We start from the raw sequence: 25,530 nt of genomic DNA, 5'->3' as shown, positions 1-25,530 counted from the left end.
ATGTCTGCTTCTGGTGATCATTTTCAAAGGCAAGTTGCAAAGATTGGGCCACTGCCTAGAAGACTTAGGAAAAGCTGTATTTTAATTACGTGAAAGTCCCACAGACTACTTACCATGCGTGCCTGAAATAATCCAGGGATGAGGGACTGGTTAGATAGGCTGAGGGTCCTGGACAACTCCTTTAGGACATAGATATTGCCAAAATCAATTTGAGTGGGATAGACGTAGATCACCGGGCCTTCTCCAATGCTCCTTAAGTGACACACCTGAGTTCCCAGAGAGAGAAGGAACACAGAAATAGCTGAAAATGGCTGGCCTTTAAAATCGATTGAAACAGAAGCTTCTAGCCACCTCTTTAATAAAAAGCAAGGTCAGTAGAACCAACATCCCTTCCCCCTGGTACTCCGTGGTCAGAGAGACACAGGGGTGGCCACGTTGGTCAGACCTTTGAATCCAGTCTGAAAATTCCTCCAGGACGGTCTGCTTCCCTCGGTCAGCCCAGAGCCGTGCACTGAGGGGAAACCAGATAATGGTCCTTCTATGCCACCCAGCACTCCAGCCTCAAGGACACTTAGCTTGGGGCTGAGGACTGGCACTTAATGGGAAGTGGCTGGACTGAGCGCATTGTTGCTTTTCTAGTGGCACACAGGTCTGTCCACTGTGCACAGTTGTGCAGGCTGGGGGCTGAAATCCTCCTCGCTCTGCTCCCCTTGCCCTGTGTCCTCAGCCAGAAAAGGGGCCTTTTCTTTCCTAGAGTGCTTCATCTGAGCAGGGTGGGCACAGTGCAGGCAGGCAGGGGACCTGGATCAGTGGCACCTTACAGGCTGACCTGCCTTGTGGTGCTGCTTTAGAAGTCAGGTGGCTTATCTATGGCATCTTACACAGGGGAGATAGAAGCAAAATCCTAGTTTATTCTACCAACTAGGCAATCAGAATCTCTTCAAAGAAATGCATGCTGACATCACCCAGCGCCCAAGTGTACCAAAATGTCTAGGGATTCATAGCCTGTTGGACAACTTCCTCTAAGATTCAAGATTCATCCTTCCACTTAGCTCGAGCATCAGAGAGCATTCCATGTCTCCCTCTGCCCACAGCTGGAGAGAGAGCCTACTTCTCTCAACAGCTAAGGTAGGTTAACTTGGGCAATGAGTCCAGTCAATACACAGGAAGAGATCTGGGGAGCTGTGAACAAAACCAATCTCAGAGCCCACATGCAGCAAGCTGGTGATGCCCAAACCCAGCTTCACACCAGGAGCAGCTGAGAAGGTTGTTAAATATTCAGGTGTGTTCTCCCTGCAGAGATTCTGACTTGGTGGGTCTGGAGAAGGGTCAGGCACGTCTCTGTGTGTGCAAAACTCCTTATAGGACTTTAAGAACAAGTGCTACAAAACACCACTACTTTGGGAGTTATCCTCAAATAGATTCCCGAAGTAACGTATTGCTAGTTTTTTACCGCTGCAGAGTGAAAATGCAGAACTCTAGAACTGCAGACAACGGGAGGATAGGCAAATATGGCATGTGCCTTAAAAGCAGAGGCCTGGGAGTTCGGTAAGAAGTACAGAAATTTTAACTGCAATTCTGAAAATTGGCTCTCACCACAGGGGGGTCCTGGCTCCCGAAGATTGAGATGTAAACTGTGGACCTGTGCTCCCCAGTGACTTGGGTCTCCAAGGTCAGAGGTATGTCAACGGTGCTATGGGGAGGGATGACTCCATAGGGGCTGGGACTGGAGAGCAGCACAGCAGGTGAGTCCTCACATGCCTGGTGGGAGAGAAGGATAAGCCAGAGGGATGAGCAAGCCCCGCAGGGTATAAGATCAATAGCATATTAGATTATCTTGAAACCAGTGTTGTCCTATGTCCATGGAGGTTCTTTAGAAATGTTTAATCATTCAAGCAAGTATGTAGGGATGGGCACCCCAATTCTGCCAAAAGGAAGCTTGGGTAAATGGGGGTGCATAAGGCCCCAAATTCAAAGTGCACAACTCAGCAAGGTGCATAGATTATCCACAATGTGAATTAGTTCAGGTCAACAGCTACCATGGCGACCTTCCTTAGCCTGGACCTCCAGGCCTCCAGGTTTTACTCCTTTCCACCTTGTCCCTTTGTGCTCCATCAATAGAGGCCACTGCTATTTCCCAAACACACGATACTGCTTCCTACCTGCGACTCTTTGCACGTGTTTCCTCTCCCTGGTTGCCCACTCCCTTCGACCTGCCTGCACACTCATCCTGAACACCCCCAGGCATCCACGCACTATCTGTGTGTCCATCATCACTGCTGGCTGGAAACTTCTTGGGGCATGACCTGAGCCTCTTCTCAATGTCCACGTTCTGGCCCAAAACATATGCTCAGTACATGTTTTTTAAATGGGGAAATAAGTGGGCGAATGAATAAATGTCGTCCAGTGTCTACCCATGAACGTTGCCCAGAACCCTGTTCTGTAGCCTATCACTAGCTTTTATGCGATGACAACAACCACAAACAAAACTTGAAAAATCTCATGACAAAATAAGTGCAGGTAATTCTGAGAAACACTCTTTGGACTCTCAGCTCCTTGAGGGAAGGACAGAGAGTGCAGGTTTCACCTGTCCAAAGCACCCCATGGTGTTTCTGTGCCTGGTCGGGTCTAATGTGGCCTAGTCGCTCTGCACCGCGAGCTGTCCTGCCTTGTCGGAGCGTGAGGCTAAAGGAAAACCAGTGATACTGATTCTGTCTTTATATAAAGTTTTGATATTTGGTTCATCATGGACTTTTCATTAATATTGATTTCTTAAAATGTGGCATGAAAATATTATTTATCTTGATTACTGAAATTTTGGCTCCCCCTTAAATTTGTGCTTGAGGCAAGTGCCTCACCCTTTCCCCAGCCCAGTTGTGCAGAAAGAGCTTCCCCATCTCCCCAGATGCAGGCTCTGCTCTGAGTTCTGGAGGTGACCATACACTGCACAGGGCTAGCCTGCTATGCTGTTAAGCATCTGAAAGTTGGAAAAGTTGTCTCCAGTCACCCCTCACCCTTGGCTTCTGGTTTTGTCTCAGAGAAGCCCATAGAATAACTGAAATTACCTCTTTTACATAACAGCCCTTTGACTAATGATGGGTAGCTATTTTGACCTAGTTAAGTCTTGTCTGTTCCAGGTTAAATATTACCTTTGCTCCTCACATACCTGGGTTTTCAGATCATATAGATTGCCTTTCTGGTTACTCTGAACACAATTTCCTGTTTTTCAAGTTTCTATTAAAAACATACAATATCAAGATCTGAAGACAAAACTCTGGCACCGTGTTGATCGGTGGCCATCTCCTTTCTCTGCTGAACACAATGTTTCTCTGATGTAGGCTGAACCTGCCTTGATTCTGTGTTCCCCACATTGGTCTTTTGAACTTGTAGCCAAATAAAACCCCCATTTGATTTTGTTTGCGTAAGTTTTTATCAGAGTACTGTACTTATAGAACTGAGTTTACACCCAAATGCATTCTTGGTAAACTGCATCTCAGGAGGAACCTTCTATTACTCTGGGCTGTACAAACCTTTTAAAATCTTTAGTCCACATGCATTTGACTGCTTAGGCTCCCACTTGGCTAGGTGGGTGGCATGTGGAAAGATCTATTTCATAAAATATTAAGTGGCACTTTCTCCTTTCTCACTCCTTTATTTTCTCTAGTATTCTAGTCCAACAAGTCCATTGATAAATACTGCATTACTATATCTTAGGGAAGTGGTTTGAGTCAGAGACACCAACGTAAATTAAAACCTCACGCTCTGCCTTGTTTCCCATGCACGGTTAATTCACAGGCAATTATCTGCAGGTGCAACTTCTGCATGTTGGCTTAACTGACGCTCTCTTTCTTTACTGAGGGCAGTTTTCCCTGGAAATTAGCAACTGCTTACCCCTGCAGCTGCTCACTCATGCAGGCGCCCATCCAGCTGTGGCTGTATAACCCAGTCCCTAGACTATCCCAGGGTTAAAAAATCAGAATCACATTAAGTCGTGTGTTCAGGAATATGGCTCCTAAGGAGGATCTCTCTTTCTTACCGAGGGGATCCAGCTGAAGAAAAATCAATACCGAAAAAGGGTAAAGACAGTCACCTGAGGCAGGACCTCATAGCATCCTGGGAGGTCATCATGGTTGACAAGCTGGATCGCTTTCTCATACGGGTAGTTCAGGAAGCAGCGCCCAAAGTCCACCTCTTCGTTAGCCATGCGGAGGGTGGGTACAACGCACCTGCTCAAAGGAAGGGGCCCATTAAAGAACTTGGAAGGAAAGGAAGCTTGTTTACATATGGAGAACGAAGAGTCCCAAGTTAAACACATTTGTTACTGTCACATAGTATTTTTCTCTAATAACTACATTAATCACTTTCAAATCTTCTCTCCTGCCTTCCTTCTCTCTCCCTTAGCTTCCAGTCACCATTTTTTAATCAAAACAGGGCTAGAAGCAGGACTCCTTAAACAGCTGTCTTCTGTGGGTAATGACTGACATTTCCATTGTTTTTCATATTTGGCCTTCCTTTGGCAAGGGACCCCCACAGTACAAGTTCCTTCGGGTAGGGGATCTGTTTCCTTGACAAATAGGGGGCAATGCCAGCAGCATGGGGTCCTAACTAGCTGTGACACTTTGGATCAGTCAGAGTCCCCTGAGGACTAGTAACAGCTCATACCATCTAAATGATGGTAATAATTCTAATTCCTGTGCAGAACAGCTGTCTTGGATCAGCAGGCTCAGGCAGCTGCTCGACCCAGAACTGGCACTGTGACAATAGGGGGTGTGGTGGGTGAGAGGGAGGGAGAGTTTTGTGCTGCAGAGGGAGGAATTGAAGGCCTGTGTGTGCAGTTGGTCTATCATTAGGTGACTGGGTTTCATTTGTGTCCGTGAATCTCAGCGTCTGCCCTGCCCTGCTGTACTGTCACAATATAGAGCACTGGCGAGGAGCACTGGCATTTGAATCAGACAGAGCCAAGTTCAATACTGACCTCACCAAGCACAACCTTGGGCAAGTTGTTTCCCCTCCTAGAGCCCCATTTTCCTTCTAAGTAAAATGAAGGTAATTCGAGGGGTTGACATTAGCCTCATTAACTCTTCCTAGGGTATTGTGGGAAATACAGGAGCTAACGTGAAGGAAGGGAATAGCACAGTGCCATGGAAGGGCTCAGTAAGAGATGATGGATGTGTGGTAGGAGGCAGGGCAAGCCATCAGTGCTGGCTCTCTGGGAAAATCACTTTAGAGAGCAAGTTCTAAAAGCAATTCTGTTGAGAGTCTTCGAGCAGTTTCTACAGATTACAGTAAAGTACTGTAATGACATGAAAGAGAGTCCTGTTAACCCCAAAGCTTGGGATTTCGCATGGGATGAGTGTTCATTTTTAGCTACAATGGAAGTTGTCGGCTGACCCGGTGACTTTCATAAAGCTAATCCTTGCTACCTGAAACACTGGCTGAGAGGGTTCACAGTACTTGACTTGGGTCACAGAGTATACATGGTAGGACTCATAGTCTCTCAGGACCGTAAACCAAAAGAAAAATCAGTACTTCCTATTCATAGCTTCAGGAAAAAGAGGCTGGACAGTATCAGAATAAACCCACATAGAAAAATTCAAGACTAGAAAAAGAGGAAAACTTGGGTATAGTGAGGACCAAATAAACGACTATGTTTTTTAAACAAACAAAACAATTATTCAGGCCTTTGTAAGGAACACTAAGCAGATATGGCAAGGCCTTGACCTTCAAGTTCTTTTAGGGCTGCTCTTTGACTGTATCCAAGCCCAAGGCACATGCAAAGGTGCTTGTTCTGATGGCCCTGGCAACCAGCAGGTCTGCTCCAACTTTAAGGTGCATTTTCCTAAGATTCACGACAGACCTAAATTCTAGGAATTTGACATATTATCAGAAATTTATTTTCTTCAGATGGCATTTTCATATGTACACTCTGAGGTCCCAGATCTGCACCCTTGTTTGCTTTGGCAAGAGAGTGGCCCATGGTTGTATTTAGGATCACTGTCATCATCAGTAGGTGAAGCCCCACCCTTAGAAAGACTGTAACTTGGTCAAGGAGACACAGTCAACAACAAAAAGCCAGGATCTTAACCTGACTCCAGAGCCCATTGCTGTCTCTGTTAAAAAAGAGAGAAGTTGGTGATGGTTCTGAGGAGGCCCCCTTGTTTGGGGGCCCGCTTGCAGCCTGGAGCAGGGCTGTCTTGCTAAATGTATCTTACACTGCAGAATTGTGGGTGCCGCTCTCTCTGATGCGTAACTCTGGAGTACTGTATTTAAAGATAAAAATAAAAACCATCACCTGTTCACATCTTTCTGCTAAAACCTTTTTAGTTATACACCTGGAAAATCAGAAAGTCAAAAACAGAGAGCACTATTATTCTTCGCACTGCAACGTGCACACACCCCTTCTCGTTTCCAACGAAGGCATCTTTGCGGTCTTAGAGCTTTGCTATTTGAGTGGGATTCAGCCCCTTTCCAGGGAGCGCAGAACAAAAGAGTGTGAAGGCTTTGTGGGCCTGCTGCCTCCGGGAGGCTGGGAAGAGAGAAGTGGGGGAGTGCGGTACCTTGCGGTAATTAGGAGCGCCAACACCTCTTCGCCAATGCCCTCCACATCCACCACCAGGGCTAGCTCGTATTTCTGCACAGTGTTGGAGCATAAGGTCACCTGGAAAGAGAAAGGTCAAAGCTGCTCTTCTGAAAGGTCAGCTGGAGGGCGGGGGGGGGCGGGGGCTAGTCAGGGGACAACCACACTGATGAGTGCCGCTTTGATGAGTGCCGCTTCTGAGCACTTTATTGTGGGATGTATGGCGTTTTACACTTTCAGTTGAACAAGTTACATTTGGAGGTCAGGGCCCGCTGAGCTCTTTCAAAGGCCGGGTTAGAAGCCCAGTGGCTTTAGTACAATAGGCCTGCTCATTTCTGAGGAGGCTGTTATCAAAGACGGCGTATACCTACGGGGGGAGGAAATGACCCTGAAGGATGAGCAACATCAAACACACTTTAATTACTGCAATTTATATTGTCCCCTACACCTCTGGGCTATATACATGATGAAAATTCAATACACCAATAAAACATTACAGCTAAATTTCTCTTACAGTAAAGTAGTTGACATTACCATGTCAGTTGCAGAGAGCGGCATGAAAAATCAACTAGTCTTTTTTTTAAACTAAAATCTGTCTTCCGCCCCCATATGCATTATTAGAGCAGAAAACAGGAAGCACCAAAGGTCTACCCAAGGACAAGGTCTGGCCAGTATATTTCACCGCTTCTATTTATTGTTGTGAAACATTACATTTAGGTTTCTGAAGTCTTGTTATGATTTTTAATTGCTTTACAGTGATTTGTACTGGGAGGGATACTTGTAAGTCTAGAAAACAGCTTCTGGCACAGGTTAAAGCTTTTCTAGCTATAAATTATGTATCAGGTACTAATTAAAAATTTTTTTTTGGTTGCAAAGGGAATTACTGGATGCAAATTTGAGTCCACACAGACGTGGTTGGAGTGCAGATCATGAGGGAAAATTGAAGCCTACAGGAAGCTTCTGCAAGTATAAAGGAAAAATAAAGTGAAGATAGGGCCGTTGATTTGGGAAGAAAACGTGTCTGATTTGGAGAGAAGCAGCTGCCCCAGCTACAGATTCCTGGAGTTACTCTAACCCTCACTTATGACTCTGAGCTGTGGTTAGAAGGCAGAAGAGCAAGTGGTTCTGGCAGATAGATCTGCTAGATAGATCTCTGTCTTCTCAAATATTCCTGTACTATGTGGGAGAGGAAAAGAAAGGGAAGGGGGGGGAAGGTAGCTAACATGTAGGCTGAGCGTTAGTTAATAAATAAATAAAATAAATTCATTGCAGCATCACTTCTCCCTGGGAAATTCACAGTTAGTAACTACTGTGATTTTTGGAATGGTTGTGTGTCCCCCCAATTCCTATGTTGGAATCCTAGCCCCCAATGTCATGGTATTAGGAAGTGGGGCGGCTGGGAGGTGATTATGCCATGAGGGTGGAGCCTTCACAAACAGGATTAGTGCCCTTATAAAAAAGAGCCCCCGGAACTCCCTAGCTCCTTCTACCCTATGAGGATATAAGGAGAGGCCAGCAGTCTGTAAGCTGGAAGAGTGTCTTCACCAGATCCCAACCATGCTAGATCCCGATCTCGACTTCCTGCCTCCAGATTGTAAGAAATACACTTCTGCTATTTATAAGCCACCCAGTCTCTGGTATTTTATAGGAGCCCAAATAGACTGAGACAGCACCCCTGAGAAGTTATAACGATATACAACATCAAACCTCATTGGACTTGTGGAGAAGCCCTTGAAAGAGTTAAAAACTCCCAGAAAAGAGTTAGGATGAGTGGATTCATGGCGAGATTTTATGAAGCAATTAAAACAATTCTGGGGGATAAAACCATAGCTGAATTAAATATTCGCAGATAATGACTAAAGAGAAAATTATCAACCTCAGCTATAAAGTCTTATCTTTTTTTCTTTCCAGAAAAGATAAAATCATTTCAATTTCAAAGCATTCAGTATTGCTGGATCTGACTGTTTGGAGAAGAAAAAGTCAGCGAGAGAAGACAGGGAAACCTTTCCCAGCCGCCATCAAGTAATTCTGCTGGTGGCATGAAAGCCAAACACTACGGCGGTTAGGAGCATCACACCCACATTCACCTGGAAGCCCACATTCAGATTAAAAATCGGGATAAACTGGATGTCATCTGTGGCATAAATATGGACATTTATTGGTGTAAACGATTTGAGTCTAAAGAGAAGGAGGGCCTAATTATCAATGAGTCCTTAAGCTTTTTCTATTTGTACCGATGGGTGTACTATCTGTTTAGAGCAGTGGTTTCCCTAGAAATCACCACAATCCACTGTGTTGGTGGAGGCAACACACGAGACTGATGGAAATCCACTGAGTGTTATCAGTTCTTTTGCCCAGTGTATTTGCATCGGGTTCCTTTCGCCACAGTGGTTTATTTCCTGATAGGCCACTTTTCCATGTGACCTAGAGATGCTCCTTCCCTGGCACTGGGCCTACAGAGCAGACCCTAGATGCGGCAGCAGCAGCCATCTGAGAGCTCAGCTGCCTGGCCGTGTGCTGGAAGGCTGTGCGCTTTACCCTGATAGCAGCAAATCCTTGGGAGCGAATGGTGCCACTCTTGGGGGTGACGGTGAATTCTCTTGGTTTCGTTGTGGGTATTTCGTTTTTGTTCCAGGTGGGCCTTTTGTTGTCTGAATATTGCTCACAACTTGAAATGCCTTCATTGCAAACGCCATCCCCGGGGATACGCAGGTGGAAGGTCATGGGGACCAGGGAGGTATTATTGAGGGAACATATCAAGGTATGAGGAAACCCTGGAAAACAAAATACGAGGTGAGACATAAAAACCTTACAACAGCCTCCTTTTAACTTCAACCTCCCTAGGACTGCCGAACCTCTTAAAAAAATCATCTGTGCAGCTCAGCACTACCTGCTTAATTCTAACTCTCCTCAATACTGTTTTCAATCGTAAATCAATACATTTCATTCATTTATTCACTCATTCATTCGTTCATTCATTTACTATGCAGTGCAGCAACAACAGACATAAAATCATCATCCAGGTCCATCCCAAGAGGCAGCCTCTATTATCAGCTTGCTAAGTAGTCTTCTAGAGTATATTTTGCTTTTAGTTTTTGCATAGAAATACAGATTTTCCCCCAAATAGAATAATGTTTGCTCTTTTTATTTGCCTATGTGTGAAAGGAGAAGCCTGTGCAGTTATGCCCGCTGTGTGATTCTGAGCCTGCCAGGACATTATATAACCTACCCTGGACCTGTCTGAGGCTCACGCCCTCAGGGTCAATGACACAAAACTGAATAATAGCCTCTACTAAGAGAGACTTTGCGATCTGCTTCTGAGCCAGCCAGAGACTAAAACATTGGCTTTTACCTTCCTTAGACAAAGCTGCTTTTTCATGTGATAGTTAGCTCTCCCACATTCAGTTCAGTGAGATTCATGCTCCTTTCCAAAGAGCTGTGGGTGCTCCTTGCCTGGTAAGCAATAAACTGAGCTCTGATTTTGGATCCCCTGGGTGGCCACTGCATCTGGTAGGACTTTGATAACAAGAATTATCTACAACCAGAGGAGAACAAAAATGCATATTTCTACTCGGTGCAAGCACTATGCTTTCTACTTTGAACCCCACTGCAATGTTATACAACTGGTCTCAGAGTAATTACCGCAATACCACAGAGGGTATTTTGAACTGATCTACTTCTCCCCCCATGTCTGAGCCTTTGTCTTCACAATAGGTCAGTAGAGGAAACACGTTCATGTCTCCTTTGTGATACTGTGCCTGCCAATCTACTTGGAAGAAATCTTAAACGGAAAAGGAACTGTCTGATTAACTACGCTTGAAGGATTATTCTTGGAAACTCCAAAGGACCCTAGACAGTTTCACAATCACGTAATTGCTACATTTGACTCACCCTTATTTTATCTGACCATTTATGGGATAAACACTCTTCTAATGAAGGGTGTATATATTGTGGAAGTGGATCCTATAAAGACTCGTTGGATTTCTCAAAACCATTGCTAAGACTACTTCCTGAAGCTATTAGTTTTTTTGAGAATAAAGCCAATTATAGCCTCCTACCTAGAACAATTCCTTGTACTATTACCTGTAATACTGCTTGTCAAGAAGCCTAAAGGAAAGGGATACTGTTGAAGACTAGGTTTCTGGTAGCACCAAATCCCAATTCTTCTCTATCTATAGTTCCATCTGAATGCAAGAACTTTACAGTGCAGACCTCTAGTGTCCCTTTCTTAGCATCTATGAGGTGAGAAACAAAAGTATATAAAAACTAGCATATAAAAACTCAACATTCCTTGGAATAATTAACAACATGCTTGGTCAGAATGCCTCAAAGAGTCACAAAAGCACCTCACGTGACCTATGAAGCCCCAAAGAAGACTTAAAGAAACTAAGATCAAAAGATCATAAGGCTGCAAAGGAAAAGTTTCAATTCTGACAAAAGATGGTACATTATTTAGAACATGATCATTCTGCTAAAGAATGAACCTAAGCTAAGGAGAATGTGAAATTGTTTCAGCAATACCCAGGACCAAAAATTAAATTACAATTCATAGGCTTTGGGGGACACATGAGGTATTTTAGACAATGGATTCCTAATTTTTCTAGCAAAATGAAAATCTCCACAAAGCAAAAGGAGATGTGTTGGCAGATCATCGTGCAGAATATGTGGCACTTTTGTAGTTGTCTGTAGAAATAAATCAGGAAATGGGAGATCAACAAACACATCTGCACAATCCATTCTGGACATAAAAAATTCAGCCTCAAACTTAGAAACACAGACATTTCCTAAAATCAGGATCCTCTGTCCACTTCAATGGTCTTTGGCACATCAACTGTGATGTGTCCCAAAGCCTGATCTGGTCTTTGACAAAAATCATAGGGTCCCATCACAGAAGAGATAAGATCATCTCTGAACAAGAGTTGATGGTAAAATTTCTCCTCTGTAGCTGGGTATCATATTTCAGAAAACCTGTGCAGTGAGACATGATTCTAAATCATACTTGAAAAAACCTTTCAAATAAAAATGGGCTGTGCCCAAATGATATATTTAAGAATATGTTCTTGTAATTGTCTGTAAATTCTTTCGATGGATTTGAGTTTCCCTATACAGAAAGGCCGCTGTCATAAATATGACTAAGAAATTGTACATTATAACTTTCCTCCCAGGGGAATAGCACCCTTACACAGAAGAGTTATAAAGAATCTTACAGTGCATTAACCATTTGATCGAAAATTTTATAATCCACAATCCTTGGGAAATGTAGGGCATAAAAATAGTATTATCAGTCTTGAGTTGGCCACGCTCTCTGAGGCTCTTGGAGTTTTTTGATGAAGAGTTTTACCTTTAGTTCTAATGTCCATCAGATCAGGCTAACTTCCTCTGGAACTCATAGACTATTCACCTTAGGGAAAAAAAACCTAGAAAATTCATGTCACTACAAGTCTTTTATCAGTCTGAATCAGTATGACTTGCTTCATGCAGTCATAATTAAATATTGTCAAGAACCAACACATCTGTAAGTTCTAGAAGCCTTTCCCTAAAAACTCACCCTCAAGAGTTCTCTCTTCTTTCAACCTCAACAATGAGTACTCTGAAAAAATACACCAATAGTCTTCTTTAAGGGCTTCACTGACCCTGCAGTTAACTATAAGGTGGGACTATGGGTAAAAAGGTGTCCAAAGAAACTGAATTATTGGCTGAAGACGTGCAGAAAACACTCTTACTGGAGATCTTAAATGGAAGTTTGCTAATAAAACTTCCAGAAAGAGATGATCTATAGAAACAGATTGCCATTCCAAGATCCTCAGAACAAGTAGTCTTTACATGAAGCAGAAAGATTCTGCCCAAGACTGGTGGAACAAGATTTTGCTAGATGCCTGACATTACTGATTCTCATACTTTGCATACATTCTTCTTTGTCATCTGGCCATATTACTCTCTATTTACTATCTTAAAGTTATATAATTCTGATATCCCTTGTTTTGTCTCTCTTACTGATAACTTGCTTGGGTGTGTGGGCTTTGCTCGTTCCTACTATGACCTCTTCTACCAACCTTTCTAAGATCTTTTTATGATCATTACAGTTAAGCTTTGCCCTTGATTCCCTACTCTACACCCTCCTAAAGTCAATTTAAATAATTGAGTAAAATACTGATAGTTCATACCTGGGCCATGGAAGAGACAACTATCATGCATTTTTAAAATGCTTATATTTATCTCCAAAACTCTGCCATCAAACCCTAACTTCTCAGTCCAAATTATCCAATTTGGCCTTCCAGACTCCTTATTCTCAAACCAACACATTCTTGTGCCTCCTGAAAAATAGTGACTTTACAGAGACTTACCCTGCCCCTTTTGGTCTGTCACCTGGCATATCAGTGGTTACGTGGTTCATTTTATTGTTTGACCAGTCTGAGGATTTATCAAAGCCTCAATGTTCCTTCAGGGACAACTGCCACTCAAATTCTACAATCTGACTCTCTCATGCTATTGTAGCTTCAGCCAGCCTAATTAATTATTAGATATGTCACCCAATATCTAATCCTATCATCGAAATCTTTATAGCCATACTACAAACATTTTAGATACCAACCTACTTTATGGTATTTATAATATCCTAACATCATCAATCACAACAGATCCTGAAGCCAAATCTAGATCTTTATCTCTAACATTAACCTCTTCAGGGTTAACAGACACCTCTTTAGGAATGGGCCTTACTGCCAATACGGGGACAATATTACCAACTTCTGTTAGCTTCATGTACTCCCAAGCCCTATGACAGTGTCTGTAAACCTTGCTTAACTCCACACAATATGTCTGTCATCCTGAAATAACTAATAAAATTCCTCCAATTCTGGGATTGCTTAATTTCTCTTTTGCATCTGGAACTATATGCACCCTACTGGTCTTTCATTCCTGAGCCAATGACATGCTTACTTTTACCTATTTCATCAAAGCCCTACTTGCACATGCAAGATAATAATTAAAAGTTGACAATAAATAACTGTCCAATGGGCCATGTCTCTTTGTGACAGGAGGTCAAACTACCTGGAAAAATAATGAGACTGTATTGAACTCATGAGGACTCTGGTTTCAACTTTGGGATTTGAAAATATCATAAAATAATGTTGAAATGATATCACAAAATTGTCTCTAATTTTGGCTGTTTCAGTGCAAAATCTAGAACCACAGCAAAGTAGCTTGAATTAACTGACCCAAGTGGTTTTGAAAACCAAATAGCCCTAGGTTTCCTGTTGGCAAGCAAAAGAGGCATGTTTTTAGTAACATTTCCTGCCACACTAGAGAAGACTAAGGAATCTATATCCAAACTAAAAGAAAAGGCAACTTAGATTTTGAAGGTGGGCTTAGGAGGGATAAGTTTTCAAATCTCAGACTTGGGGAATCTTGGGTCATGGCTCTGTAGTGTGTTCCAGCCTCTTGTCTAGCTACTGTATCATCAAATGGTTCAATAAGATAGTATACAAGAAAAGAAAAATCCACTGTTTCTAATGTTCACCTAAGCTAGTTATCAAAACTTCTAGCTGAACCAAGTCTGAGAAACAGCTGTTTGAGTATCATTAGTACAGCATTTATGTTAACATTGCAGAGCTGAGCAAGAGGGCAGATTCTGGACAATGAATTCGCTTGAGGTGCTGGCTTGTACTCTGTTTTCTCCCTCGAGGGCAATATGATACAGGGCACATCTCCCAAATGTCCTTGGGCTGGACTCTGTATTTAAATGCCTAGGCAAGGACATGCCGCCGTCATGCCTGGGTTGCCCAGGCCTCTCTGTGGACTCAGTCTGAGCTGTTTGGAGCATGACCGCATAGGTCTGGGTGTACTAATTCACTTCTTATTGCGCATCTGTCACAGTCACCCTTGAGAGAGCATGCCTTTCCTAGTTGGCCACCGGATGACTTTCAAGTTGTAGGTCACTTTTATTTTCCTTCAAAAGAGTCTATCACTCAAACATGCCCTATAAATTAAAAAAAAAAATCTCTCCAGCCCCTTTCATGTTCTATAGTAACAAACAGATATTCCACTTCATTTAGATAGGTTTTCCTATAGTATGTACCTTACCCAATATAATGTAGATGGGAGGAGCACTGTATAAATAAATATGTTCTGAATAAATAAAACCTTCATAACCCCAGATGTTAAAGCAACTGATAAAGGCATCTATTCAGCTTTTCCTAAAGAACTATTTTTCCCCAAGTAGAAGCAAAAGAACTGAAAGTCAAAATGGGAGGAAATAAAGCAAAGTGGAAAGGATAGTAGAGTATGACTTAGATGAGGGTTTTTCAACCGTTTTAAAAATTATCACCTCCTAAAAAGAACCACAGTGATAAATTAATTTTAAATCAAATCAATTATATTTAGTTAATATGATTTAAATTCTATTTAATTTCTCCCTAATGAGAGAAATCGAACACTAAGGGATAAGATTCTGTTGAGGAAGGTTGAACTCTGGAGGACCACAAACTACTGTTACATTTTAGTTTTTTTTTCAACCTCCAAGAACCAATTTTTGCCTCTTTGGGGGCGATACATCACTTGTGCTGACAGTAAATTATTTAAATACACCTCAATTGAAATGCTAATTCTGCCACTGCTGTGTGACTTTAGGAAGTTATTTAACTTTTCAATGCTCAGTTCTTCCATCTCTAAAGTGGAGATCTTAAGTAGTACCTCCCCATAGGATTGCTAAAAGTTTAAATGAAGTACCGCATGTAATGCATTTAGCAGAGATTGGAATAAACAGAAAGAACCAATAATGGGATGTTTTGCTGCTATCGTTATCATTTTTATTACTGGGGAAGCTTGGATAGAAAATGACTCAGAAATAACTGGTGAGGAGACAACACAAAAATACAGAAGAGTCTTCAGTGGGAAGTGATAAGACGCCTGAATCGATTGAACCACCACTGAGTTCACTGCGAACTTGAGAGCATCTCTGTGAAAAGGCTGCTGTGTGGCCAAACGGGCAAATCAGAATCTGCGCAGAAACAGAACGTTCGCAATGTTCAGATAGAAGAATGAAGCCTGAGGCCTTCTGCGGCTCCACTACTGGGAGAGGGCGGTCAGCCATGCCTGACAGCTGCTGGTGCCCGGACGCAGTGCCAGCTTTCACACCGAAACTAGGCAGTGGCACCAAGACGCCACTGCTGCAGAGCAATGGAGATACTCAGCTTTTACCCATAAAAAATGGTAAGATTCTTTGTCAGCCTTTCTTCTCCCACATAAAGAACGTAATTCTTCTCTGTTTCTAATTGAAAATGGAAAAATACTCACCAAAGGAAACATCACCGAAGTGCAGAGCAGGAACATTAAAGTGGAAGGTAGGTCCGATGACACAGCCTCTGGAAGCAGGAAGACAAGGAGGGGAGTGGGGAGAAAGTCCAGTGAATGCAGGGTAACAGTCAGCAACCGTGGAAAGGAGCAGTGCTGAAAACCCCAACTGGGCATTAAGTCAGTTATAGAATCTAGGACTTAAAAAGCCTCAGAGATGATGGTCTATCACAGATGATGGTCTATCTCAGGCAAGAAAGGAAAATTATAGGTCTACTCATATGAGGCACATCCAGCTGAGAATGAAGGCAAACCAGCCTACAGGTTGGCTACGTGACTTGTAAAAGAAGTCCTTTTGCAGAAGGAGAGGGCAAAACAACAGCCGAAGGGGCCTGAAAGGCACAGAAGGCTAAGGCTAAAGAAAGTGAGAAAGAAGCTCACAAATCTGCACAAAGCAGTCATTTAATCAGTGAAGGAAAAATAACCAGAGCTCAATCACACTTGTTCAAAGGCACACAGAGCTATGGGAACTGTGGCCGAGTCACATCTGGACTTGGACATGGTCACGTCCATTCTAACGGTTCTGAGTATCAGGACAGTCTCGGTGGAGATTGTGCCCTGCACCTACCAGTGGTCTGTTAAAGGGATAAAGACTGAGAGGTAGAAGGATTGAATTATTACCACATGTTAAGTGAAATATTTTGAAGACAAAATACATCTGTGCTATGGTTAAAACTTTATAAAATTACATATGTAAAAATTTGAGGGAGGAAAAGTGCGCACGGGTAATTTTTTAAAATCACATTAATGTTTCACTGTTGTTCATCCAACCACTTAAAATATTATGTCATGTAGTTGAAGAATGACTAGAAAGAGCAAAAGTCCTTCAACTTTGTTCTTATTTCTCAAATTGTTTTTGGCTCTTCTGGGTTTCTCGTATTTCCATATGGATTTTAGGATCAGCTTGCCGATTATTACAAAAAAGGCAGCTGGGATTTTGATGGAGATCATGTTGAATCTATACATCACTTTGGGAAGTATTGCCATATTAAGTCTTCCAACCCATGAGCACAGATATCTTTTCACTTACTTAGGTCTTCTTTTAAATTATTTTCAATAATGTTTTGTAGTTTTCAATGTATAAATCTTGCACTTTTTTGGTTAACTTTATTTCCAAGTATATTATTCTATTTGAACCTATAATAAATGGAACTTTCTTAGCTTCATTCCTAAATTTTCACTATTATTGTCTAGAGGTAAAGCTGATTTTTGTATATTGATCCTGTATCTTACAATTTTTCTGAACTCACTTATTAGCTCTTTAGTTTTGTGTGTGTGGAGTCCTTAAGATTCTCTATACACAACAGTGTGTCCTTGTTCTATACAGGTATAGCTTACAGAAAATATTAGATACCAAAATAGCATCTGTATCCATGTTACAATAATCAGTTACGCATATTTAGTAGGGAAACACTGGTGGGAATTTAAAACACCCCATTAAATTGATGTATTCATATCAGCAAAGACAGTTATTGATATCTAAGATGATCTAGTTGTGAAGCTTAAGAAAGCAGCAGGTAAAAACTTTAGCTAGTTTCCAGGTTAGTTATACACATGTCTTACTTAATAGTCAGTTTCACAGGCTCAGGTGACCCATTGACATTGACCAGGAACTCTTCTTTGAAGTGCCCCAGGATGGCAGAACTGAAGGAAATCTGGATAGCCTGGACTCCGCTTGGTTTGATGATGCCTTCCTTGGGACTGAAAACAAAGCAGGCCCCCAAAGCCGAAGTTGGAGGGACCACATTGAAGAGGGCATCGATGCTGCCTTTGTTGGATAGGATTGCCTACATCAACAGAAAGGCAAGAATGAAAAGGCAGACAATGGGCCTCTGATTCATTTTCATATAAGCATGTGGCTCTAATATTTAATACCAACACAGAGACACTGGCCGGAATTGGAACCAAAGGAAAACTCCAGGGGAGAAATAAACAGTCTCCTTTCTTGAATGTTTGAAGACAGGAGTCCCGAGTCAGAAAGCAATTTTGTGTTTTTGTTGCATCTTTAAATTGGAGTTAGTCCTATGTATTATGCTCATGCTATAAAGACTGGTCATAATCACATCTACTAAAGAGGAGTCTCCTATGTGTGAGGAGGCCAAGATTAACTGGCAAACTGAAAAATAAAAAGCAAGTCAGAAGAGAGGAGCTAGAACTACCTAAGCCTATGTTTATAACGTAGCTTGATAAATATAAATATGACTTCATTGTGGATTCTAGATTGCAAAGATTCTTTTCTGTGGTATTAGATTTCATCCTATTGGGATGATTTTCATCTCAGACTCTATTAGGTATGCTTACGCAATCAATCATTTTACTCTAGAAACATTTTATTTCTATATACCAGTGTTCTGGAACCATGCCATTGCCCATACTTGATTGCACACTAGGTATGTGTAAAAAGCTCACGCTCGGCAATCAGGGTCCTCCACAGCTGGCTCAGCCTGCAACTCCCACTCCCACCTGCCACAGTTCCTGCCCATGAAGCTGTACGACAGCCACACAGTTCTATTCCTGAGCTTCCAAGACACAGTCTCTTGCTTGCCAATGCTTACACCTGAACATGTGAACAACACATTCTCTCTATTTATGTAGGAACTGCCCTCAACCTACACGGAAGGCATTAGAGGAAAAAGAGCACAGGGGAGCATGAATAAACATTCAGAAAGGTGTGTGGAACCTACATTCCATGTCAGGAACCCAGAAGCCAAGGGAGGAGAATTCCCAGAAGGGGCTGAAATGTGGGCAGAGGTTATTGTCTGTTACATACTTTTTATTTTTTATTAGAGGTCATCCCTGCCCTTGAGGAAGAGAGGAATCCAATGGAATGTGTTTGTAGAACCCAGAGTACAAACGTTTGGGGAGTGAGTAGGTGCAGAGGAAATAGTGGTTGACTATTCTCGGTTCTGTTTTGCGAAGATTAGTGGTGGAAAGTGAGAATGGGGGTAGCAACGCTGTGGGAAGGTACGCTAGAGGAGGCCTAGTAGATTTATATTAAATGAGATCATGCATACTCAGTGCCTGGCCTACATGTTTGTTGTTGTAATAGAAGAATGCTGGGTAACCAAGGGAATGGGGTCTGGTGGATGTGGGGGTCCACCAGCTCAGGCTGCCTCGGGGAGAAGCAGAGAAGGAATTCAGAGCTGTAGGACAGAGTAAGGGGCTCTTGCAGAGGAAGAACCACTCTGCCAAGAGAAGATAGACAAAGCACCAAAATAGACATGCAGCTAGTTGCTACTTGACATTTTGTTCATCTTTTTTATTTCCCATTTCCCTCTCTCTCTGTTTTAAGTTCCCTGGCCATAGGAATCATCCTTGGCTTCACCCTTCATTCCTTTCAAAGAGACCATACAGAAAAGTGATTATGACCAGGGACTCAGAAGCAAAATCCCTGGGTTCAGATCTCAGCTTTGCCACTGATTTAGTAGCTGTGTAACCTTGGAAAACGTGCTCTGCTTCTCTGTGCCCCAGTTTCCCCATCTCCAAAATGTAAGCACTACTGACTTCTCAGATTGCTGTGAAGATGAAATGTATTCATTTATGTAACTTTTAGATTAGCGCCTGGCAAAGAATGCTTAAGTGACAGTGACTGCTATGTATAGCCCCAGTGCTAAACAGAATGGGTTTAAAATTTACCTGTGCTTAAGAAGAAACTGACATGCCCTAGTGGAAACTCAAAGGCAAGGCAAACGTGTTGGTGGTAACTCGAAGGGCCCTTGCTCTTTTCTCTGAGAAGATGCACAGATTGTCTTTTTATTTTTTGGTTAACACCAGTGTTTTACCCAGACTTTCTAATAAGGTGGCAGCTCCTCTGTTTTCAAGAATGTGCATGTCTTTCTCCTCCCCGACTAAGCAGCACCTACTGTGTGCACAGCATCCACTGAGACCTTTTGATTACCGGTATACCCTTACCCATGCAGTCCAACTCCTCGGAGAGAGAACATTTATAGGAGAACTTCCCCTCTCATTTGTTTTCCTTCTGATCACACGGGGGAAGAGTGTGTACTCATGGGGTTCTGGCTTATTCTTTATAGATCTGCTAAGCTCAGCAGTGACTAAGGGCAATAGGTAGTTATTCAAATTTGTCTCAAGGAGGTAACGTAATGAAAGAGAGATGCAATGAGGCATCAGCATTAAATATGCAGAGAGTGCAAAATATTCTTATGAGAAGCACCTTACCATGCCCTTCTCTGCCAGCGCACAGCTCTCAGAACTGTCCAATCAGACATCGCACCTCGTTTAACACTTATTTACCTGGCTGTGGTTTGCTTTACTGTTCAAATCCGTGAGGGTGAGAAGTGGTGGCCTAATGTACACTTGTGCTAAATCTGCAAGAAATTGTTATTACCTTCAGGGAAACCCTATGCATTTTGCATCAGAACTAAAGGCTCTTTTCTGATGTGGTATCCGCAAGACACAGTCTGTAAGATGTGAGGGAAATTCACACTGTATAAATTACAGACAGAATATCAATTTAGTAAGAACTATGGTACCTTTTTATTTTCATCCCTAAGTGACTGTGTTTTCAAAATGCAATACAGGGCAATACAACACAGTAGCCCTGCCACTTTTCATTTTATGAGTCATATGCCTGATTCCTTTATTTAAATTGAGCTCTTGTATATATTCCATCTCATCATGACAGGAACATCTCTGTTTACCTTGCACACCATCCCATTTAGGCAGTAGTTACTCTAGTGAGTGTGGGGATGAATGACACTGTAGAAAGCTCTCAACAGCAGCCGAGCATTTCCCTCCTGGGCGAGGTTAGGCTGGGCTGACGGCTGAGTTGACTGTAGGCTGGATTTGCATATGGTAAGAGTGTAGGTTGAAAAACCAGCAGGCTTTCTCTTCCCACCGGATATAGGGCCCTAAACCCCATTGCTCACTAACATTTACAAGCTGTGTGACCTTGCCAGTTAACAAATGTGGCAGAGTCAGGTTTGCTGTCCCTTCTTCCTGTGCTTACAGCTAGACTACATTTCCCAGCCACCCTTGCAGTTATGGACAGCTAATGGGACTTGAACTAAAGTGATACGTGCCACCTCCAGTGCTACCTCCTAGAAAAATCTCTTGAGTGAAACCCTCTACGCAATTTGCGATACATATGAGACTGCAGAGCCATAAGAGGGAGGGAGCCTGGGTTCTCATTCTCTGCTGGAGGAGAGCCATCCGCTGATTAGTAACTTTGGGACGATATATAAGCAACAAAATAGGCCTTTATCTGTTTTGAGAGAATATATATTTTTGCATTTATTTGTCACAGTATCTAACATTAATTACCTTAACAGTAAAACTTCTCTGAGCTTCAGGTTCCTCATTTATAAAATGGGTATAGTCATTGTAGCTGCTCCCTAGGGGTTTTGTGAGGATTAAATGAACTAATAATACATGTTTACTCAACATGCATGAAGGGTGATGTAAACAGACTTAACCACTATCTGACTATTTCTTCTTTGTAAAATAGGTGCAATAAAACCTGCCTTTCACGGTTTTGTAAGGATTAGAAACGATATACACTGACATGCACACATAATAACGCATGGAACCTGACAAACTAATTGAACCTCAAGCACTCATTAAATAATAACTGCTTTTATTATTACCTCTATAGAAATATAAACATTTACAATTTGGATTCTTTCTGGAGTTTCAATGGTTATAGTTTGATACTGTAAAAAAGTGTCCTAGATGCAAATTTATGACACGTAACACTGAAGTAACTTTGGTCCTTAGAAACCCATGAGTACATCTTTTAAAAAGTATCATTTTCTATGTAATTGGAAAGACAAAGCAGGGATGTGTCTTCCAAGAACACAATGATTGGTTTTTCAATCATGGACTGGAGACTAGCGCATTTAGGGAAAAATTCTGAGGTGTGAAAACAGCTATACTCATTAGGATATTCTGGAAACTGTAGAAGGCTTTCTCTGTCCTCTGATCTGCAGGATTTATGTTGTCAGAGAACAAGCATGAAACAGATGGGAGATGTATTTATGGAGTTCCCCTTTATAGTCTACAAAATGATGACGATAAAACCAATGCAATTATGGCTTTGATGTTTTTAGGAAAGTTAGTGGGGGCTGCAGAGGATGGTAAAAGTTGCTCCACTCAGTAAGGCTGGGAAAGGGGAGAAAGTCAGATCGCTTTGGAGTCTGAATAAGTATGAGCAATGGCAAACGGATGTGACTGCGTACATTTCCTATCACTAAAAACACAAACAAAGCAAAACAAGCCGGGTACTGTCTGACTCTCAATGAACAATTCTAGTGTTTACCTCATAACAATGAACAGATCCAACAAAAACTTTTCCAATATCCAGCAACTCAAAGTTGAAGTGAATCTTTGGTCCCATTCCTTCCCCTTTGATTCGGAGGGGCAGACGGATCTCTCGGCCTATAGAAACAATTCAAACTTTATTACCCAAGCGATGCTCTATCATCCACAACCGTTACCAATGTAAGCACTCAAGATTATTGCACCAACTCCCTATGCTGGACTGGGGAACTGCAATTTAACTAAGTCTGAAGTAACTTTAATTATTTTTAAGAAACATGAATACTGTTAGTTTCTTAACTTTAGGGACCAGCTTATATTGCAGTTTAGGCTGACATTTTAGCAGGAAAAAAATATTAAAATTTAACCCAGTCTTAGCTATATCCTTAAGTTTCTTTCCTTTTCTTTTTTTGCTGCCTTTCTTTTTTAATCCTCACCCGAGGATATATTTTTATTGATTTTTTTTAAAGAGAGAGGAAGGGAGAGGGAGAGAGAAACATTGATCAGTTGCCTCTGTATGCATCCCAAGCGGGGACGAACCTGCAATCTTACCTGACCCTTACTTTGTAGTTTCTTTCACGAAGAGGTAATGGAATCCACTAAACAGTATCCCTTATTACACATCCACAATGGACTCAGGGTCAATACAGAGCACAAATCTTTAAAGTACTGACTGGTTTTGTTTTCTTTTAAAAAAATGTCCACTTGATAATACATGATCATTATAAAAATGTTAAGAGAAAGTGGAAACTCTCATAATTCTACCATCCAGAGATAACTATTGTCAGTATTTTGGTGCTGATCCTTCCATACTTAATCATATTTAAATTCTGTTAATGTAAACAAGAGTATATGCTATATATTATTTCGTAACCTGCTTTTTTCACTTACAATAAATCTGGAACATTTTTAACACATCATCACCTAAAGGAGAGGTAAATATATTTAACTAGTCCCTTATGATGTAATTAAGTGGTTTCTAACTTTTCACTATAACAAATTATAATGTAATTAATATCCTTGAACATATTTATGGACAATTTTCCTGTATTCTTTTTAAGTACTTTGATGATATTCTATTGCTTCTTGTCTTCCACCATTTCTGTTGAGAAGTCAGGGTAGAGTCTTACTGCTCATTTGAGTTAGTATGTCTTCCTCTGACTGCTTTAAGATTTTCTTATTGTCTTTGGTTTTCAGCAGTTACTATAATGTTCCCAGGTGCGGTTTGAATTTATCCTTCTTGGAATTTGTGGCACTTTTTGACCCTGTGAATGAATGCCTTCAACCAGTTTTTGGAAATTTTTTAGTCATTATCTCTTCAAATAATGCTCATACTCTATTTTCTCATCTTTCCTTCTCTATAGATATGATATTTATCATATATATGATTATCATATATATTTATAACATAGTATATAATGGAAATATATATAACCTTTTTGTTACATTCCACTTCTCTTATGCTCTTTTCTGTACTTTGTCTCTACATGCTTAGTGTGAATATTTTCTTTTATTTAATTTCCAGTTTACAAAATCTATCTCTGTCTGCACCTAATAGGCTACTAAATTCATCTACTGAGTTCTTAATTTGTCATAATAACTTTTTAGTTCTAGACTTTTGTTTAGATTTTTTGTAGTTTCCAGGCCTCTGCTCAATCTTGCCTTTACTAAGAATATTTTAAAAAACTGTGTCTGATAATTCTATTATCTGGATCCCTTTAGGTTTGTTTCTATTGTTTATCTTAACATTCTATCAGATTGTGTTACCTTCTTATATGCATTGTTATTTTGGTTGAGTCTGATCAGTGTATGCAAAAAGCTATAGAGGTAATTTGAAGTCCTAAAATGTTATTTTCTCCAGCTTCCGGCTGGACTAGAGGGCATTAGCAATCCCAGAAGACCTAGTCTAACTACTCATAGCTTAGTCTCTGAGAGAATTAAGCCTTGTAGCAAATTATTTGAATGACTATTTTCTCTATTCTCCCAAGAAGGGATTGTAGCTAGTACTAGCCTAGATATAAAAGAGAAGTTACACGTACAATAGATGCCTTCCAACATTAGGGATTAATCATCTCTTGGAACCTCAGTGGAGAAAAGCTGTTGTAATCAAGTTGATACTGATTCAAAGCTGAGTCATTGTGAGGGCTAGTACGTTTCCAGGTGCTGCTTCACTGGGTCCCACCCTCAAGCCTGGGGGATTACTAGGGCCCTTTCTCCTTGGGCATCCCATTAACTCCTATGTTTTCTTCCCTAAATCAACTTAACTTTTCAGTTTCTCTGTAGTATCTACCAAAAAGTCAGTGTCGCTAAGAATAAAGAGTCACTGTCCCCTTCCCCCCAAAGTCTAATAGTCTTGGCTTCTTTCTTCTCCTGGATGTTGGTCCCATAATTCTTTACTGTTTAGTAGCTCTGTTTTACCTTTAAAACAGGTTTTCGAAATACTTGCCTTGTTCTTCTAGCTGTTCCTAGAGAGAGAGTTGATCCAAATTACCGAGCCCACCATTACTGGAAACAGAATTGCCAGGATAAAAGATGCACATTTGACATTCTGACAGGTATGGGCATACTGCCCTCCAGAATGGCTGTACCAATGTACACACTAACAACAACAGTATTTAATGGTTCCTGTCTCTCCATGTCCTCCCTGATAGTGGGCATATCACCACTTTAAAAAATCTTTGATAGTTTGACAGGTTTTCCTTAAATTTGCACCACTTAAATTTCAGTTATTTAAGGAAAATTAAATATTTGCTTTGTGTGTCATGTTTTGAACATTCAAGATACTTTGATGTTCTTTTAGATGTAATTTTCAGTATTATAGCAATACACTTTGAACAACCAAATGGTATTTCTAATTTATTATCATCATTATAATGCCCTGTGACATTTTATGTTCCATTGCCTTCTGTTGCTATTTAGCATCTGTATCTTTAACGCTTTCTCTCCATAACTGTCCTTTTAAAGACGGGAATACTTATCTCTGTGTCCCTTTAGTATTTGGCAACACAGTGGTCGTTAGGCAGTATTAGTTTGATTTTAAGAAACAAAAGCAATCCTAGAAATATCTGGAACAGCTAATTTCTTCAAAGAGTTCCCTAACCCATCTGATCCCTGGAAAAGAGGTTTCTCTAAAGACCAGGTATTAGTGTTGGCAATACTCTAGAATATAAGTAAAATTTTCAGAGAGCCTAAATCTTGCTACCCTACTCCATTATTTTAGTGTTTGAATCTATTTGCAATGATTTGTACTCCTTTGTCAAAAGAAAAGTGTTTTGACAGAGATCCAACTTTTGGAATAGCAAAGAAAGGGAATTGCAAATATATTG

General features: G+C 41.3%; 1 protein-coding gene across 1 annotated transcript in view; it reads right to left on the bottom strand.

The window, feature by feature from the left end:
- HYDIN (HYDIN axonemal central pair apparatus protein) overlaps nucleotides 1-25,530 on the bottom strand; it is a 253,955-nt gene that overhangs the window by 152,853 nt on the left and 75,572 nt on the right. Inside the window, exons 11-18 of the mRNA XM_081119804.1 lie at nucleotides 22,206-22,324; nucleotides 17,492-17,715; nucleotides 15,872-15,939; nucleotides 9,116-9,351; nucleotides 6,558-6,658; nucleotides 4,091-4,226; nucleotides 1,597-1,761; nucleotides 114-266 (exon numbers count right to left, since the gene is read on the bottom strand). Of these exons, the coding sequence (XP_080975930.1) occupies nucleotides 114-266; nucleotides 1,597-1,761; nucleotides 4,091-4,226; nucleotides 6,558-6,658; nucleotides 9,116-9,351; nucleotides 15,872-15,939; nucleotides 17,492-17,715; nucleotides 22,206-22,324 (1,202 nt within the window). The remainder of the gene's footprint in view (nucleotides 1-113; nucleotides 267-1,596; nucleotides 1,762-4,090; nucleotides 4,227-6,557; nucleotides 6,659-9,115; nucleotides 9,352-15,871; nucleotides 15,940-17,491; nucleotides 17,716-22,205; nucleotides 22,325-25,530) is intronic.

This window comes from Miniopterus schreibersii, assembly GCF_964146895.1.
Source record: "Miniopterus schreibersii genome assembly, chromosome: 18".
NCBI lineage: Eukaryota > Metazoa > Chordata > Mammalia > Chiroptera > Miniopteridae > Miniopterus > Miniopterus schreibersii.
The sequence above is the reverse complement of the archived record's forward strand: the minus strand, read 5'-3'. Positions and strand labels throughout refer to the sequence as shown.